Genomic DNA, 20,188 nt, shown 5'->3' on the forward strand with positions numbered 1-20,188 from the left:
AATTTTTGCTTGACAGAGAAAAACAGCCGAGACAGTCGAGAAAGCAGAATGACACTTGGAAGAGCTAATAAAACTCGATGCAAATCCGAGACCGATTCAGTAGCTTACAGATAAACAAACACGATCGCGTAACAAGAAAACAGACTCGGTCTTACAGAAAAGAACAGGATCGAGTAACAAACTCATTTGTACAAAAATGGATACATCGAAGATAAATTTAGCTCTGATACCATGTGAAGAGTCTTAGGTTTCTCAAAATAGACTCCTTATCCATTGATTGTATGAATATACATACTTTATTATATATGATAAAATAGAAAACAAATCACACACTTAGATTATACCCAGACTTACCATAAAAATACAAGATATTGTACCTACCCTTCTTATATATACTGATTACAATATACACCTTCTATATTAAGATGATATTTGCCATGCTTCAATACAGTAATTGGTGTGCCTAAGAAGGGCAACTCATCCTCGAGATATAAGAAAACATAGAGGTTTATTTTGATGCTGCAAAGCTTTATGCTCCCAAGCTTCAAGGACCACAGTAGACACTAGAGTCTTGAGTTGCTTAGGGAGAGAAAGAGAGAAAATCGAGTAAGAGAGATAGAGTTCTCGTATGAGAGACCATTTTTTATATAAATCCTAGATGCTGCCTATTTACTGTAGGAGTGGTTATATGCATCACCAACAGTCACAAATTACATGTACATCTTTAATCTCAATGACTGTTGTTACAAGCCTCATTTTCCCATTTACTGTATCCTCATCTTTAATCTTGATGGATGTTGGTACAAGCCTCTTTTTTTTCAACAAGTAGATGACCGTTGGATATCCCATACGAGCCGTCTTTAATCCTGATGGATGTTGGTTAAGCCTCTTTTTTTTCAACAGCTAGATGACCGTCGGATATCCCATACGAGCCATAGTGTAAAATGCGCCTTCAAGTGCTTTCGCCCGCGGGCTCGGGTTGCATGCTTCATGTGCTATGCACATGAAACATCTATTTCACCTTTGTATTAAAAGTATAAGGCATGAAAATTCCTACAATTAAATACCATTATATCTACTCTTTCCTATTTAATGTGGGACTAAAAAGCCACAACTTACTCTCTTTTTTGACAAATTTAAAACCCACAACTTTCTCTCTCTCTACAAAATACAACTTAGAAAAACAGCAAAAGCTACATTGTTATTTTTAAATACACACAAGTATTTTTCAAAACTAAAATACTAACAATGTAGAGGTTGCCTTAGCTACAATTTTTTTCGGGGATAAATAAGTGAGGGAGAAAGTCCCCTACCTGTTTTTCATTAATAAAAAAATAAAGAGGTTACAACTTATTACTTTAAACCCTATAATAGGGCAGTTGTGTCAAGTCATGAAGTAAAGCAAGCGTAATAAGTCTGACGGCTGAAAGTGCCAAACTGTAGCCTTAGAACGGGATGTGGCTCTTTTAACAAGAATATCAGTTACCGTGTTCGCCTCACGAAAGATGTGGGTAATGGACCACATATGATTAGAGAGCCTAAACATGCAATTGACAACAACCTTGTGTAAAGCCCATGGGGCTATGCAACGATCATGGATAACATTCATGAGCCAAGAGGAATCACTTTCTATTTGGAGGGGACATCAATTCATCCGAACATCTATGTCAAATCTTCTTTCAAAGCAAAGAATTTCGTTAAATTATTCGAGGCAATACCAAAATATGTGGGAAACGATACAATGAAAGCCCCATCATAGTCTCGAATAACTCAATCTTTACCTGCTGGCCCTTGGTTTTGTAAGGACGGACCATCAACATTAAGTTTGAAGTGTTGGGAATTAGAAAAAGACCATGCCACTAGAATAATGGACTTAGTTTATACCTGAGGCCATGTAATATGTAAGTTCTGTAAGGACAGACCATCAATATTAAGTTTGAAGTGTTGAGGACTAGGAAAAGATAAAATCTCAAGGTTTCGCCTCTGCGAACTCCCTGATATGAGAGATGATATAATAATTATGCAACTACTATTGTTGTTTTTGGGTGAGTCACTTTCTATTTGGAGGGGACATCAATTCATCCGAACATCTATGTCAAATCTTCTTTCAAAGCAAATAATTATCATAAAATTATTGGAAGCAATACCAAAAGATGTGGCAAACACTACAATGAAAACCCCATCACAGTCTCGAATAACTCTATCACCACCTGTTGACCCTGGGTTATGTAATGATGGACAATCAACATTAAGCTTGAAGTGTTGGGAACTAGGAAAAGACCATGCCACTAGAATAATGGACTTAGTTTGAGGCCATGTAATCTGTAAGTTCTGTAAGGACGGACCATCAATATTAAGTTTGAAGTGTTGGGAACTAGGAAAAAATAAAATCTCAAGGTTTCGCCCGTGCTAACTCCCTGATATGAGAGATGATATAAATATTGATGCAACTATTATTTTTAATTGGGTGAGCCAGTAGGCACCACTTGCTGGCCATGGGTTTTGTAAGGACAGACCATCAACATTAAGCTTGAAGTGTTGGGAACTAAGAAAAGACCATGCCACTAGAATAATGGATTTAGTTTATTGTTGAGGCCATGTAATCTGTAAGTTCTGAAAGGACGGACCATCAATATTAAGTTTGAAGTGTTGGGGACTAGGAAAAGACAAAATCTCAAGGTTTCGCCCCTGCTAACCCCCTGATATGAGAGATGATATAAACAATTATGTGATAACTTCCTGATATGAGATATGATATAAATAATTATGCAACTACTATTGTTTTTTTTGGGTGAGCCAGTAGGGAAAGGGCCCCGACCCTAATAAGAATTGAGCCTAGGATGTAGCATTGCAAATCGTCAAGCGCTAGCCAATTAAGCCCGGGTTCTTTTCCTATAAAAGAGAGCTTGGCAAATATTACAATTTACTCTTGGGATCCAAAATCTTAGTTAGTTTCCTAAGAATATATATTTTTTTTCATATCACTATCTCAAGCTCCAACCTAGTAGGGTTGTGAATCTGATTCCCTTACTCCGACTCTTATGATCCTCAGGTCGAACAAGCCTACAAATTATAATGAACTTTCAAAAATTATAGAACTTGGAGAATCTAGCAATTGAAGGCTTTTCCATCCGGAATCGTCCACCTAACTATCAATCAGATTGGTGAGTTTTTTTGAATGATTGATTTCCGGTAATATATATATCACTATCACGAATACAAGATAATATAAATTCTTTTGAAATATGTAAAGGACACGATCAATAATTAAAGAATGGACTTTAAACCGGTTTTCATTATACTTCAAATAAAGATAAGATAGGTTGTACATCATCAAAAAATGAGACTTAAGTGCAAAATATGAATTATAAAAGCATTACTTTTAAATTATTAAATAAAAATAAGAGTTTTTTTGTAAAATTCACTAGATATCGTAAATATACTTTCCAAAAAGCAATGCTCCGAGATATCATACATGCAAATTAGTTGGAGATAGAACTCACTTTACTTCCCAATATCAAGCATCTGACTCAGTACATTTAATCTTATGCGTCCATCAATAGGAACTGATGGTGACAACCCCCACCATGGTATACCATATTGATGCAGGGAAAAATAATAAATTAAAAAAATAAAAATAATAAAAAGGATTTGAGAGATTATACTCTCTCTTGATTTGCAAGGGAATCCACCCCAAGATTCACAAGATCATACTCTTTACTCAATAATGAATAATCTTTTTACAAAGAATGGACAACTTCTCTTTAAATATACCTAGTTGAAAAATAAATAAATATATAAAACCCGCAAACAAAAATAACTTTATCACTCTCTCTATTATCCAAGTAACACTTTTCAACCCACTCTTATCTCTCTCAACTTCATATCATGTAAAAAGAAAGTTTATTATCGTTTCCAACTCTCTCATATCTTATTTATTTATTTCATGATGCTTATCAACCCATTAGGATATTACAATCCCACAAAAAACTAGAAACTATATCCTCATAAATATATATATACTAATAAACTCCCATAGAGAATTTATTATTCTATCTTTTAAATATCGACAACTAAAGAAAGAAGAATGACCCTAAAGAAATTTAAATTTTTTTAATAACACCTTTTCTAAAGTTTTAAAACACAAATCAAAATAAAAAACCCCGATTTTTATTTGCATCATTACTAAAGTTATTTTTGTTTGTAGGTTTTATATATTTATTTAATTTTTGAACTAAGTGTATTTAAATGAAATGTATCTCTTGCTTATAAAGAGATTATTCGTGATTGAGTAAAGATTTGATCTTGTGAAAAGATATTGAGGTGGACTCCTTTGCAGACCCAAAGAGCGGGTATAATCTCTCAAATCCTTTTTATTTTATTTTTATTTTTTTAGTTTATTATTTTTCCTCATCAGTTAGTATTAGAGCCATGAGATCCTTGTTGATCACAAGCAATTGTTGATCTAGTTGTGGACCGTATAGATCTAATATTTTAGTGATTGAATAAAAAATTTGAGAAACTCGAAGAAGACCTATTTGAACGTATTAGCAAAGTAATGTAACAAAGCCTACGAGATCTATTTAATAGATTGCAGCAAGAGGATGAATAATATGGATAAATAGATCTCGATGTAAAAGATGATATTGATAGTCAAAACATGAAAGAAATTTTGAAAATTGTAAGGAAAAATATGTGTATTGCAGCTTATGAACTACCATCCTATGATGCTAAAGGAGAAATGAAAATTCTGTTTGGTATTCCATAGCTCAATGTCTTAAATTCCACTTACAAACCATGTTGGATCAATTGTTTATTTGAGGAAGAAAACGTAACTGGAAGAATGTTGAGATTGCATCACAACTTATGAGAAGGCATCTACAAGATTTGAGTTCTATAAGCTCCACCTCTATAAGCTTTGAGTTCTATAAGATCTAGTTCGAGCTTCTCTCAATGCAAATAAAAATTTGAAATTTTTAATTTTTAATTTTTAATATTAGAAAATGTGTTATTTGATATTTTAATTTTCTTTAGGTTATTATTGTCTTCTTTATTTGTTGATATTTAAATAATGGAATAGTAAATTGTCTATAGAAGTTGCTTAATATTGATTTTCATGAGGATATAATTTCTATTTTTGTGGGGGTTAATGTTGTTATCTCTTAATTGGTTGATAAACATCATGAAATGGAAAAAAATAAAGAAAGAGATAATGAAGAGTTGGAAAAGATGTCAAACTTTTTCTACAAGGTATGAAACTTGAGCGAGATAAGGGTGGGTTAAAAAAGTGTTACGTGGAGAATAGAGAGAGAAAAAATTATTTTTGTTTGTGAGTTTTATGTATTTATTATTTTTCTAACTAAATGTATTTAAAGGAAGGGTGCAGTTGGCATACAGATGCATCCGTAGCTGTAGAGGTAAGCGCCTTCAAATTTTATCATGGTATATAATTTTGATGTAAAATGTTCTTAGGATTATCTCAAAATCAATTTTTATATCCAATTATAAAATTTTAAATTTCAAAACATGGTTAAAATCAAGTAGATCTATAAATGAAAATCTTGAAAATGGATGGTGCAGATAATATGTTGTAAAATGCACTATTTCTGAGACTTAAAATCTTTTTATTTTTCATGGTCATAATCTTGACGTTGAGATGATCAATCAAAGGGTTTTTCAACATTAAAACTACATTTTCTAATGAATTTTTGATGTGCATCCATAACTCTATATTATAAGGTTGTAACCTTATATAAACTTTTTTCTTAAAGGAAATATGTCATTTCTTTGTAAAAGATTATTGGTGATTGAATAAAAAGTTTGATCTTGTAAAAAAAAAAGCTGGGTAGACTCTCTTGACCTAAAGAGATAGTATAATATCTCAAATCTTTTTTATTTTATTTTTATTTTTCTAGGTTATTAGTTTTTCTTTGCATAACATACATTTCAATCTTGTCTTGGAAAACATGCAGCCTACTAAAAAAAATATTCACCATCCATCAAGGCCAATTAAAGGCCATTCTTCACTCACCCGTTAACCCAAAAACCATTTGTGTAGGGCATATTTTCCATTGACTACAATGTCTATTTTGAGAAAAAAATTTGTACAAGGTCGTAATCTTAAAATGTAGAATTAACTGTGCCTAAAAAATCCATTGTAAGAGGTTTTTTTTTGAAGTTGGAAAGCAATCTAATTGATTATCTCGACATTGAGATATATAAATATAAAAAATAATAATAATTTTGAGTTAAAGAAAATAATGCATCTTACAATCTATTACCTGGACTTTAAATTTTCAAGATTTTAATATGTCCATATATCTACTTATTTGAACCGTTTTTAAAATCTAACGTACGATAATCAGATATGGAATCTAAAAGTTATTTATACCAAAACTACTGATAAAATTTGGTGGTGCACCTCGATTGTTTAAGGTTGCACCATTTCTAGAAAAGTCAGGGACTTAAAAGTCCGGAACATTCAGATTTTCCAGGCCAATACTGACCTTCACCACTAAATCCAAGGTTAGTTAAGTCATTTTCCCTGATCTAAGGACCAATGTGTCATTCTGAAATAGTTGAACCATCTGGGCATTTGAAAAAAGATAAGGGTGTTTCAGTCATTTAACTCATTTATTGAGCCCCAAAAAGGGGTTAAATAGGGATAGAGAGACTGAAACGCCTCATTCGCAGCCCTCGCGAGGCTTGTATCTCTCTCTACCTAAACCTCGCGCAGGTCCCTTCTTTCGAAACCCTCATCTGCTTTCTCTCTCTTCCCCTTCTGTGATTTATTGGCGAAATTTTCCGGCCATTTTCGGTGTTTGCCGGCGTAGTTTCCGTCATATCAGAGCTAGGGTTTTGTAGACAAGCTTTGGCCATGTGGGATTGATTCACTGTGCCCCTTGGTCTGGTTGCCGTTTCTTCTTTGAGAGAGAAGAGAGGGAGGTTTTGAGAGGAGAGTGCTCCCGTTTTCTTTAATTGCGGCTATCAGGTGAGGGATTTCTCGAATTTTAGATCTTTGGGTATTTAGGGTTAGGTTTTTGTTGTTCGGGGTCAGAGGGTTTTTGAGATTTAAGCCATGGTTGATTTTGGTGTTGGGTGTTTTGGTTGATTATTTTTTGTCTGGTTACGGTTAGGGTTTCTCTCTAAGGATTGATTATCTGGGGTTCTGGATACTACGTTTGAATTAGGTGTTGGAATTTTGTTTTGGAATTTTTGGTTTAGGGGAATTGGTCTGCAAGTTTGTAAAATTTGTTGCTTTAGGGCTATGGATGCGGTCCATTGTTAGGTTTTTGCGAAGGATTGATTATCTGGGGTTCTGGACACTAGGTTCGATTTAGGTTTTGGAATTTTTTTTTGAAAGTTTGGTTTAGGGGAATTGGTCTGCAAGTTTGTAATTTTGTTTCTTTAGGGTTATGGATGTGGTCCATTGTTAGGTTGATTTGAGATTGCCAGTAAAGTTTACTTTTTTGGGTTTAACAGTTGAATTATCTTCTTATTGTGAATTTCAGACGTTGCTATGGATTTCGTCTGTGGTTAGATTTTTGGGGTTTGAGATTGCCAATAAAGTTACCTTTTGGGTTGACATTTGAATTGTCCTCTTAATCTGAATTTCAGATGATGTTGGAATTGGGATTTCCACAAAATTTCCTATGATTATGTGAACCTGGATGTCCTTGTTTGGTAGCAGTGTAGGGTTTTCCGTTCTGTTGGAGAAAAACCATTTTTTGTAAATTTGATTATTTTATTTTTTGGGCTAAATCTCTCAGACGGTTAATTTTCTTATGTATGAGAATCAATCTGAGAATATTTCCTTGTTTAAGTCCATGATGGTTCGGCAAGTAAGTTTCTGAAAAGTTATATTGGGTTATATTCTTCTTCTTCTAGATCTTTTATTACCCTTTCCAAATATGTACCAGCACCGTGATGTTAGGTAAGTAGAGTTTGAAAATAGTTGCAATCGAGTTTATGTTTTACTGAAATAATTTGTTTTCTTGTTAGGTTTAATGCTAAATCTCCTCAAGGATAAGTTTGATGATTGGTGACAATCTGTTTGAAAATATGCTCCTGAAGTTTTTCCTGGTTCTGTATTCTTGCATGGGTAAAGAACAGTTTTACCAAAAGCTTGTTTAAACTTAATGTTCGGTTACCTGCATAATAACTCCTGTAACTAGTTGGTTATTTCCTTCTGTATTTTTGAACAAACCTGTAGTATTGAGTCAACATGGCATGATGTGGAGAAAGGTTGCGACTGCAAGCGATTTTATGAAATTGTATCATGCGGTTGTCTAAGGTTAGTTTAAGCCAAGGCTCATGAACACGGGGCACTCCAAGTTTCCCTTTTATGAGTATGGGTCTGGTGGGGCGTATGTTGGGTGGTCGGTTGAGTTGTCAGAGATTTTAGCATTATTAGTTTCTACTATTTTTCTATTTTTTGTAACATGTATGTCAAGATTTCAAACCATTCCTTTCTTTTTAAACTTTGTCTTCTCCTCCTCCTCCTCCTCCTCTTTTATTTATGTGTTTTATTTTATTTTCCTTTGTTGCTTATCGTGTGTGTGAAACGTATTGCTTTTTGGAGTAATATGTATGAAGATTTCCAACAGGCGACACCTTGGCAGATATTAATTTTGATTTGTGTGTGTGGGTGGGTGGGTGGGTGTGTGCGTGCTAGATCAGCTCTTTATGTGGATGTGTGGATTATGGGTCGTTAAAGGGTAGTTCAGCTTGGCATGTTTGTGGGACAGACTTAATTCATTGAATACCTCACCTCCCTCGTATCAGCTTTTTATGTGGATGTGTGGATTATGGGTCGCTTAATTCATTGCATACCTCACCTCCCTCGTGTAAAACAAATGTCTTACGTCTAGAATGAAGCCTAAGTTTACATAGGTTTCGTACTTCGGTTTGAGTTGTTAGTTGTTCACGATTGGAATGCTATGTCTCAAGTTCGATTCCTACTGATGAAAAACCCAAGAAAAAAAAAAGCCTAAGTTTACCTTACTTCTTTCTTTTTCCTCTTTAATTTGTCTTAAGCATTGATGACTGAGGTGTGTATACTCAGGGGTCATAAAAATATGGAGCATGATGAGACTGGATGTGAGGCTCGTGAGGGACCCATCCTCTGTGTCAACAACTGTGGCTTCTTCGGAAGTGCGGCGACAATGAACATGTGCTCCAAGTGTCACAAGGATCTCATTTTAAAGCAGGAGCAGGCCAAGCTCGCTGCCTCTTCTATCGGGAGCATCGTCAATGGCAATAACAACAGCAAGGATCCTATAATTGCCAATGCTGCTGATGTAGTGGTGGGCCCTATTGAGAACAAGGTTGTAACTTCTCAGCCATCAGGGCTTGTTGGGTCTTCATCAGAAGAAGGAGGGGGAGAGGTTAAGGCAAAAGAGGGACCAAATCGGTGCACTGCTTGCCGTAAGAGAGTTGGGTTGATGGGTTTCAATTGCAAGTGCGGGAGCCTTTTTTGTGGGGTCCATCGCTACTCAGACAAGCACAACTGCCCTTTTGACTATCGGTCGGCTGCTCGAAATGCGATTGCAAAGGCCAACCCGGTTGTCAAGGCCGAGAAGCTCGACAAGATATGATGCCGCTCTATGCATTAGATCCTTGAAGGAGAGAAGGTTAAAGGGACTACTTTGAAATGTTGCTTTCCCTATGTGCACCTTTCCTTTCAGTTTGCATCTCTTTTGGAAGAAAATGGAACTGCTCTTTTCCCGCCGTCCGTTATTGGTATTACTTCTTAGGGGTGGTTGAAATACGGGGCACCTTTTCTGTCTTTAAACTTGGTTGGTATTCCCAGTTGATTGGCATGGGCCTTGTCAATTCACTTTGGTGTGTGAGCTTTTCTCTGGTTTGTAGCAGGTTTGATTGCAACTTAATGCCATGTTATATGGTTAGATGTATAGTTTTGGTTTTTGTTTGCTCTTTATATGGCCTTTACTTTGGAAGTGTTAGCCCCTGAACTTAATAACTTGCTTTAAGCGAGGCTTGGTTTGTGCTCTTCACGTATATTGCTTGATAGGTGTTTTCTTTGTGTTCTAACTTTATTTTTTTTCATTACCTTTTTAGGCTTGTTTTGTATGCTATGTATTAGTGGGGAACCCTAGGCAAAATAGTTATTTTAGCATGTAAATCTTGGCTGTTCTGTATATCTTTGCATTTTAGACTTACAAAAATTTAAAAGATCAGGTCTCAATACTGATAAACATGAAGAAGATGGAAGCATTGGTGGATGTGTTTTTTTTATTATGTTGAAGTTGGTTGGACAGACTGCTTTCTAGTGAAGTTGGTTGGACAGACTGCTTTCTAGTGGGCTGTATGATGCTTGTTTCAAATCACTTTTCCAATTCTCCTTGTTAAGTAAATAGAGCTATTTTTTTTCCTGGGTGCGGTTTGAATAGATCGTAGGCTCAAAACAATCAAATTAGAGCTTACCTTCAAATAGTGTTGAGAAATGTGATTTCAATACTGGAAATCTTTGTTATAGCCTTAAAATATATTTTCATATTTATTTATAAAGTTTAAAGCTTCAAAAATAGTTTAGATCGACATATCTATGAAAACTTTAAAATCTTGAAATTGACGGTCCAAAAATTCATTAAAATACACTATTTCTATAACTTGAAATCCATTTTGTTTTCTCATGTCCATGCATCTTGATGTCGAGATGATAAATTTGAAGATATTTGGGTATCAAAACAACCTCTTCTAGTGGAATTTTTGAGGTAGGCTCAAATTTGATTGTTTAGAGGCTCGGCTCTATATAAACTTTTTTACCCCTTTGTTTTGATGGTTAATGAAGGTGAGTGTGGCTGGCTACCAGTTGGTTTGATTAAATTACTGTGTGAGATATTTTTACTATACTGTAACGTGGGTCTAGTTTACGTCAATTTACATAATTTTTTTAGTAGTACCGTATCACAAACGTTTCTGGGTTCAAAGATCTTGATATATATGCACACACACCATTTGTTGCTGGGAAATTACAAGAAAGTTACAATTGCTGATGTAAATTGTTTCTTTAGTATTGATTTGTGTACATTACCTGTTATTACTGCAGTTTGAAAAAAGTTATGTGGTGGAAGATAATAGAAATTATGTACTTTACCATTGAACTACAAACTTGTTTAAAATATTGTTCTTGTTGTCATGTGTTTGATACTATTTAATGCTTCTATGACATTTTTTTTGGATGGTTGGTCTTGTTGTTTAAGTTGCGTTTCTGGTACTGAAGAGAAATAAAAGGGTTTTAGTATTTTATACATAATCTTGGTTCTTATGTAATGCATGTACTATTCATCATCGATACATTTTCTTGTTGATTGGTAGATGGAATGGGGAAAAAGTACTAATATGAGTTATTTTTGTAATGATGTGTCCAGTTGCCAATCAAGCTGTCTCCCGATCCCTGAGATGTTTTTTATTGGTTGCTTGCATCTGTACATCTCATTACTGATTGCATTTAGCACTTTCTAGGCCTCTGTACATGTATGGTGCTCTGTAAGTATGGACAGGCGAGATTTTGTACTCACAAGCTAGTAGTTAAGGTAGGTTAGGTTCACATTCTCATGTGCGGCTTCTGGTTAGAAAGGTACAACAACATATTGGATGTGCCATCTCTAAGCACAGCACAGGTCCGGGGTCCTTAACTGAGAGTGGTGCAATTGACTGTGTCTATGTAGAGATGGCATGTGAATGACTGGAGGGTTGGGTACTTCCATAATCTTCTTGGTGGTGAGGTATCATTGTGGTGGTTGGTTTATTGGTGACCATTAAGGGGTTATAGGAGATCATTTTGGGGACTAGGTTGGTAGTTTCCTAGTTTCTAGGTTTCAGGATCACATTTTCTATTTATCAATATTTGTCTGGAAGAACCTGGGTACACAACTATTATAATTAAAAAAGTAGTTGGTACACACTTCAGGATATATGAAAGACGCGATTTGAGTTCGTGGGCGTTACGTGTGTTGATGAATGTTTGTCACACCATGTTTTCTGGAGGTAAATTTGAATAGATTGTACTGTTTGTCAACTACATTAATTTGTCAAAATAGAGAGTCCAGAAAAAAGCCTTATGGGCTATGAATGTTTGTATTTTTTGCTTTTATATCTGTTTCTTGGAAATTCTGTGTTTTCACTTGTTTAGAAGTTTGTGTGGCAGCTCCATCATTGTTGGAGATTTGTATTTATTTGCATTTGATAGAGCTAGGATTTTGGGATAGCCATCCAACTGGAGAGATTCAAATTTCTTTTTAAATATTTGATGGCTATTCAAGGGAGCATTATGTATTGATGAAGCAAGTTATCAGGCAACATGGTAGATTGGACCATCAGAATAAGTGATGATTGATATGAGCTTTCTATGATGTTGGCTGAGTTGCATTGTGGAAAGAGATTTGGTATTTATTTCCAGACAAAGAAAGAAATTCATGGTTTTGTTACTCTTTTGAGGACGCAAAAGATGAAGCTATCTGCAGGGAAGGCTTTAATAATGGTCTGCTGCAGTGTCAATCAATGCTGTTTATTAATGCAGAAGACAATGCAAATTCAGGACGTTTTGGTTACAATGGAAAGAACCAGTGTGCGTTTGCAAACTATTTTGCTACTGATTAATATCCATGGGATTAGGCTTGGATGATGATGATGATTAAGATTTTGGATGGCATTTTCCTTCTTGAACTCATGGGATTTTATGGGTTGTAATTCTCCATTGAAAGGACTTCTTATATTTTCAATTTAACAGAGGGAAGATGGAGAATTCAGAGGAGATATTTGATATAAAGTGCTGACAAATTGATGCAGATTTATGGTTTGTAATGTTCTCCCATGGTGTCTCTCATATTTTCTTGATAGATAAATTGGTTTTTGGTGTAAAGTGTCCCTTTAGGTGATGCATGTAGAGTCTTCAGAGACATGATCTTTGGAATCAAGACTTTTAGACTTTCTTCAAGTTGGAAGTAGTGAGAAAAGATATGGGGGCTTATGGCCTCATTGACTTTTAGACTTTCTTCAAGTTGGAAGTAGTGAGAAAAGATATGGGGGTTTATGGCCTCATTGAGGGTATTGTCTCCAATAGGACAGATTGGTGTACTCGGATTTATGTAGCTGACATTAATTTAAAGGCTTTGACGATGATGATGTAGTGTCTTGACGTGATCTTTGCAAGCAAGCCTTTTCGACTTCTTCCAAGTTGAAGCTTATGCCTGTTGCTACTTCCTTTTTCAATGATCTCTCTGCAGTCACTTACTCCTTTATGATGATGATGATATTTATATGAGTGTCTTTAAAATGAATATTTTGAAGTTAGAAGTTGTGTTGTGGTTTCTTTGGAGTCGACATCCAATGCTCTATAGAGTCAACACCCAATGTTCTATAAATCAAAGTATCTCTATGTAGTTTGGTATATAGCCGATTCTAAATAGTTGGGGTAAGGCTTGGATGATGGTGATATGGTTTGATATAGGAGTTTTTTTAGTTGTTTGTTGGTCCGAGTTATCTTAAAAAATTAGGTAAGGATTTAATGGTTCTCTTTGGAGTTGGCACCATTATATGTAATCTTGGTGCAGTTCCCTTTATGAGATTGTGATGACTGTAGGATTGTGTCTATTTTCCTTCAAGTGCGTTGTTGTCCATTGAGCTCTGTGACCTCAAGGGCGTTGTTTTTGTTAGCTGGAACCTGCTGCTTCCTATGGCCTCCAAATCAGTATAAAAAAGACATATTCGGCGTAGCCGGGGCTTCGGTTTCCAAAGTGCATAGAAGATGGGGCTGTCCCGTCATCCACAAATCAAACCTCCCCTGAGGATGAGGCAGCCAGTAATGTTTTAGCATATTGAACAAGAATCTGTAAGACTTTTGGATTGGAGCTGAGGTTATTGAGCCCTCTTATATTTAGTTTTAGAGGCCCTAGGTTAAGGAAATGCTGGTGTTTTCTTTTTGGGAAATTGTTTCATGCGGGTGGGACCGCGTTTCTACAATATGCAGTGTTAAGATATAAAACATACATCTTAAAGATGGATGAAAATAGGTGGTCGATCTAAAAACAATTGAAACTTACGGTTCAAATGAATTTTTTATTAGAATTATTATTTCTAATTATTTATTTTCAACTATGGTTTTATGGATTTTTTATTTTCTGTATTTTTTTTTTGGATTTTATTCTTTCATAGATGGGTTTGGTAAACTTTTGACCCTTTCTAGTCTTTACAATTAATCTCTGCTGGTGTGCCTATAAAAATGTCATTTCAACTTGCATGGGCTGGTTGGGACTCTTACAAGGATGGTTTCCAGCAAAGAATTTTAAAAAAGGAAGTTTATATTATGGAGGTGCTAAACCATCAAATTAAGGTGCACCTAAAACATTCATGGAAGAAGTTTTGATGCTAAAAAAATCTTTAGATCGATCATTTTGATCTCATGATGTGTGAATATGAGAAAAAATGGATTTCAAAGTCTTGGAAATAGTGCGTAATGTATTTGTAGGACTCAGATTATCAAGTGTGTGCGTAATGTATTTGTAGGACTTAGATTATCAAGTGTGTTTTTCTCGGTTCAAGATTATCTAGTGTTCATAGTTGTTCAAGTGTGTTTTTCTATGTTGTTCAAGATTATCAAGTGTTCATAGATATTTGATTTACAATATTTTCGAAGTTTTAAATTTTATATTTAGAGATGAAAATAAATTTTCAGGTCATCACAAAGATTCAGTATTAAAATAATATTTTTGAATACTATTTCCAGGTGCGTTTTATTTTGTTTTTTAGGGTCTTAATTTTATACAAACCATACCCTTAAGGGGAAAAAAAAAAAAAGAAAAAAAATAAAGCGTATGGCATCAACCAAGGAAAATTTAAGATAGTTTTTGTTGCGACTTTTAAATATTCGTTAAGGCAAGGGAAAAGTTTATATAAGGATGCGACCTTATAATGTAGTACTGCAGATGCAGTTAAAAAATCCATTGGAAAAGGTGGTTTTAATGCTGAAAAACCCTTTGATTGATCTGTATGATTATGAAAAAAAAGAAGATTTTAAGTCTCAAAAATAGTGCATTCTACAACATATTATCTACATTGTCCATTTTTAAGATTTTTTCATGTTTATAGATTTAGTTGATTTTAACTATTTTTGAAATTTAAAATTTTATAATTAGATATAAAAAATGGATTTTGAGATAATCTTAAGAACATTTTACAATAAAAGTATATACTATGATAAAATTTGAAGGTGCACTTTACCTCTACTGCTACGGAGGCATTTGTATGCCAACTGTACCCCTAATTAAAAAACTTTTGAGTGATATTTTGCTAGATAGGCACTACGTTTTTGGGGCTTCGTGAATCAGTATTGCTTATTGAATCAGTTTGGAGTGTGGTCCAATCAACTAAATCAGTTTGGAGTGTGGTCTAATCAAAATCGATTCGATTGCTAGTCAAAGTTGTAGGATTAGATTTTCAAAAAATAAGAATAGTAATTTAAAATATGAAATATTTTTAAATAAAGGGAAAAGTTTATATTGAGTCTCGGCTCTGAACAATCAAATTAGAGCCTACTTAAAAAATTTCACTACAAGATATTGTTTTGATATCCAAATATCCTCAAATTTGATCATCTTGATATCAAGATGTATGGACATGAAAAAAAAAAAATAGATTTCGAAGTTTTGGAAATATTGGATTTTATGACATGTTTTTGGATCTTCAATTTTCAAGATTTTCATAGATTTGTCAATCTATACTATTTTTGAAGCTTTAAACTTTACAAATAAAGATAAAAATATATTTTAAGGTTATTACAAACAATTTCAGTATTGAAACCATATTTCTCGACACTAATTGAAGGTAGGCTCTAATTTGATTGTTTAGAGCCTATGCTCTATACAAACCGCATCTTTAAATAAAATGTCTAACTTTTGTCCAACTAGTTATCAACTATTGATTTTAACTGATATCGTATTAAAATCACCTTTTGCGCTGGATTAGATCGCTCAATTAGGGGATGGAGCAGGCGCTCTAGTCTGGTCTTAATAGCTAGAAGTTTGATGCTTGATGCTTCCTAGCATTGTTGTAATGGTTTCCAATTTAGATTTATATTCTCGCATGCGAAGAGTACGGAGACTTGCATGTCGCTTGGGTATGTACATCGTTTGTCTCATGGTGAGGGGGGGAGAACATACTGTTGTGGTGTGGTGGAATGTAGCATTTATCTTTCGGTGTCCCATCATGGGTCTATCCCCCTTATGAGAAAACTTCATACTATTGTGGTGGCGTATGTGGTGTACATCTTTTGTTTTATTGGTTGGGAAAATGTGTACATCTTTTGTTTTATTAGTTGGAAAAAGGTTTTGATGATGATGGTGATGATCTCATCGTGGGTCTATACCCTTGAGATAAAACTTTGTATGTGGTATGATGTGAAATGGATAACTAAGATGACTTAGCATGATGTAAAAAATCTTTGCATATGGTCCGATAGAAAATGGATGGTTGAGATAACTTCAGGGATAATGTCAAAAAGCTTCGAAATGAAAGTATGAAACTAGGTATAATGTTATGCCTAAATATTGTTCTATATATGGGTGTAGTTTGTATAAAGCTTAGGCCCTTAACAATCAAAATAAAACGCACTTTCAAATAGTGTTGAAAGGTGTTGTTTCAATACTAAAAGTTTTATTAAGATATATCTGATAAAAAATAAAAAATATTTATTAGGAAAAGTAACTTTTCAAAGGTATTGTTGTTTTTTATTAACAATTTTATTTTTCTTATTTTATCGTTTGCAATGGAAAAGTAACTTTTCATAGGCATTGTTGTTTTTCATTAACAATTGTTTTTTTTTATTTTATTGTTTGCATTATGCACGCGTCATTTCATTATGAAACGGTCAAATGGTTTATGAAATAAGAATAAAATACTCTGAGCCATTTGGCAAACACTTACAAACTAACTTATGGCATTATGCTTGAAGTTGTCCTAACTGTACATTCAAATTAGGCAAACTAGAAATATAGGTAGGTCACTTATGTTTTACATATAGATAGCATGTAAGGAAAAAGTGTTTATACAAGGAGTCAACTTTTTTTTCTTAAAAAATGTTACTAGAATTTTATTTATCATGACGGAAACATTATTTTGCTACTAAAGATAAGCGTTTGCAAAAAGAATTAGCATAATTCTCACTTAACTTCCTCTCGACCACCCCTTTCTAGGCCAGCTTATCTGCTCTACCATTCATTCCTTGTAGACGTTCACAAATGAGACAATCATCATCATCATCATCATCGTCAAAGCTTTTTTCCAATTAACTGAAGTTAGCTAAAATGAGAATCACTTTTTCGCAAATGTGAAGATCTGAAACAAGATTGGTCTTATGCACTATCGTACTCTTTGCCCTTATCTGAATCATTTAACAACATTCATTGAGTCTCCTTCCACAATAGTCGCATTGCATTTTCTTGTTTGAATAATTTTTAACCCTCTTCTAACAATGCCATCATTTTCACTTCTTTAGTCCTTATTTCACTACATGAACCAGAGTAAGAGCCAATATGTTTCCCAAACGATATCTAATCAGACCGTCCGAATCTGCTTGTTGTGTTTATACTCAAAATTGTGGATATGGGACTGCACCCCCGTCTTAATTTCGTATACAAATAAATCAATGAGTTGATAGAGTATGAGTCCTGTCAAATTACGGTCTAAGGGAAAATCCGGTCCTAACGGCTTCTCTACTATCTTAACCTTGGAACTCAACTAAGAATATTTTGAAAGGAGTTTGTAGTTAAAAGAGATATTTAAAAAAAATAGATGTAAAAAAGAGAACAAAAGAAGAAAACCACAAATAAGCAACTAAACAAAGAAGATGCAAGTAAACATGAGTAAAATAATTTAACTACTAGTTGCAAGAAAAATAAGAAGGTAAAAAACATGGAGATAAGGATATAAAATTAATCTAAGCATGCATGACATATAATGAAAGAGAGAGATAGGAGTCTGGAAATACGTACATGCTTACGAAGAAGGAAAATGATGAGATCCTCATCAACAGGGCATAGGGATATGAGTATGCAATGCGAGTAAAGATAATAATGTAACATGAGGGGAAAAAGTAGAAGATGACTAATACTAATAGATAACATGTAACAAAAGTAACAAAACTAAATATAAGAAAGAAATGAAAGGAAAGAGCATAAAAAAAAGCATTAAGATGAATGAAATAGAGAGAAATAAGGAATGATTCATCAAAAAGGGGAGGAGGAGGATAGATAAATGTAAATCCTTAATAGAAGATAGTGAAGATAAAAAAAAACAAATATAACAAGAAGAGAAGAAAATAGACTAAGGTATTGAGCGGAATTTAAGGGAAATTAAGTATAAGAGAGGATAGGGGATGAGAGGGGTGGATAAACCTAACTATTAAGGAAAGATAGTTAAAAACGTGAGAAAAATAGACGTAACCGGAAGAGAATAAAGATGACTAATCTATTGAGCAAAATATAAGAGAAAAAGATAGAAGAAATATAAAAAGGAGTGAAAAAAAAGAGAATAGGAGAATAGGAGATTTAAACCACACAATAAAGGAAAAGGAAAGAGGTTGAAACAAAATATCCCTAATTAAGATGGAAAGTCATAATAACGAAGAACTGGCAAGCATTGGATTAGAAACACATGAGAAATAGGCAAAATCCGGGGAAAAGAAGAGCGAACACAATCAATCAAATAAATAAATGAAGTTAAGAAAGTACTATCACCAAACGGAGAGGTTGAAAGAGTAAGGTGATGAGAGAGAACCTATGTTATCAAGCAGAGGGGAACAAAGAAGAGACTTAAATATAACAAACCAAGAGAACTATTTGTTATAAAAGTTTGATGGAAAAGAAAGTGAGGGAGGGAATGATCTACATCATTAAATGAAGGAAACAAAGAAGAAATAAACACCCAATCAAGGAAAATAAAAGCATCATCTTAAAAGAAAAAGATCCTATAAATAAAGAGATGAAGAAGGATGAGAGTAAATATAACTAACCTAATACAATAATTACTACATTAAATAAGGGAAAGTGAGAGAAAACTAAGGAAAACAAACAAATCTAGCGAAGGAAATAAATGCAAAGTTCATGAAAAGAGGAAAAAGGGAACTACATCAAGAAATAAAGAAGAAAATGAAAGAAGTCATACATATAAGTGATGAATGAAAATAAATATTAGGAAAACAAATAAAAGGGAGAAAAGATGGGAAAAACGGCATATAGGCCAGGCTCCCAGGCCCGGTGCCCAGAGTCGATGGCGCTTTAGAAGAAGGGGGCCCGGAAGGTCTAATTATACGGACCGCCTTCGGTTTGAAGAGTGGCTTAAAGGAGTTTGTGTTTATAGCTTTGGATTGAAGGGTTTGGTAAGACGAGGGTTTGCTCAAAGGGAGTCTCCTCTCAAGCTTAAGCTTAAGAGATTTTTGGGCATAATTTTGGCACAAGATCAAGAGAACTCGGGCATAGTTTATGTATATAATTATCAGAGTATTGACCCCCTGAGGAAAGAGGGGCTCTTTATAGGCGAAAATAGACCCATGATAGCCTGTATCCAGTTTCGTGCGATTTTTTGGGTCCTCAAGAGCTTCAAGCGCTGGTTGGAATGATGCCATGTCATTAATGCGGTAATAATGACGGATAGTAGATATTAATTGCTTATTAATGCGGGTGTACGCCCTGTCAGATTTCGGCGCCATTGGCAATGACACCGGCGGCCTTCCGACTGCTTTCAAGTACTTTGCAATACACATGTTGTGCTATGGTAGCTAGGATTTAATCAATCGCAGTTTGAAACTGTTCTGACTAGCACTAGCGACATTTTGACTGTCGCCGGGTACCAGCTATTTAGCTGTCTTAGTTGTATCTTCGTCTGATCATCAACCAAAAAGAAATCAACAACCTTGCTTCGTACCGACAGCTGATATATCATTGTGCCTGCCATGTCAGCGGGTATGGACTGACATGTCAACCCATCACTTCAGTCACATCGGTTAGGTTGTGTCCCGCATGGTGAAGGTCTCGGGACTTGATGCTACTAGAAATGGTGCTGGCGGCATTAGCTCTGCTGCTAGGCATCTTGATCTTGTTTCTGCTTGAAAATGGGGGCCTGGGGCTTGGCGTCGCTTGGAATGGCACTAGCGCTAATGGGAATGGCGCCA

At 34.7% G+C, this 20,188-nt stretch overlaps 1 protein-coding gene and 1 long non-coding RNA gene across 2 annotated transcripts; one reads left to right on the forward strand and one right to left on the reverse strand.

Annotated features, from left to right (window-relative positions):
• The first annotated feature begins 6,685 nt into the window (after window positions 1-6,685).
• On the forward strand, window positions 6,686-10,020 carry LOC18439939 (zinc finger A20 and AN1 domain-containing stress-associated protein 8). Its single transcript, XM_006850094.4, has 2 exons — window positions 6,686-6,991; window positions 9,065-10,020. Exon 2 carries the CDS (start codon window positions 9,078-9,080, stop codon window positions 9,594-9,596), a length of 519 nt encoding a protein of 172 aa, XP_006850157.1. The 5' UTR covers window positions 6,686-6,991; window positions 9,065-9,077; the 3' UTR covers window positions 9,597-10,020.
• A 2,833-nt stretch (window positions 10,021-12,853) lies between these two features.
• LOC148782701 (uncharacterized) lies at window positions 12,854-19,063 on the reverse strand. Its single transcript, XR_016052834.1, has 2 exons — window positions 13,062-19,063; window positions 12,854-12,998 (listed from the first exon to the last, which is right to left on the reverse strand). It is a non-coding gene; the product is annotated as an uncharacterized LOC148782701 (long non-coding RNA).
• Between the last annotated feature and the right edge of the window lie 1,125 nt (window positions 19,064-20,188).

Source organism: Amborella trichopoda, chromosome 3 (assembly GCF_054954075.1).
Source record: "Amborella trichopoda isolate Santa Cruz 75 chromosome 3, AtrichopodaSantaCruz75HAP2 v2.0, whole genome shotgun sequence".
Classification (NCBI taxonomy): domain Eukaryota; kingdom Viridiplantae; phylum Streptophyta; class Magnoliopsida; order Amborellales; family Amborellaceae; genus Amborella; species Amborella trichopoda.

Coding starts and splice junctions, on each gene's coding strand:
- LOC18439939 (XM_006850094.4), top strand. CDS start 9,078: ATGGAGCATGATGAGACTGGATGTGAGGCTCGTGAGGGACCCATCCTC.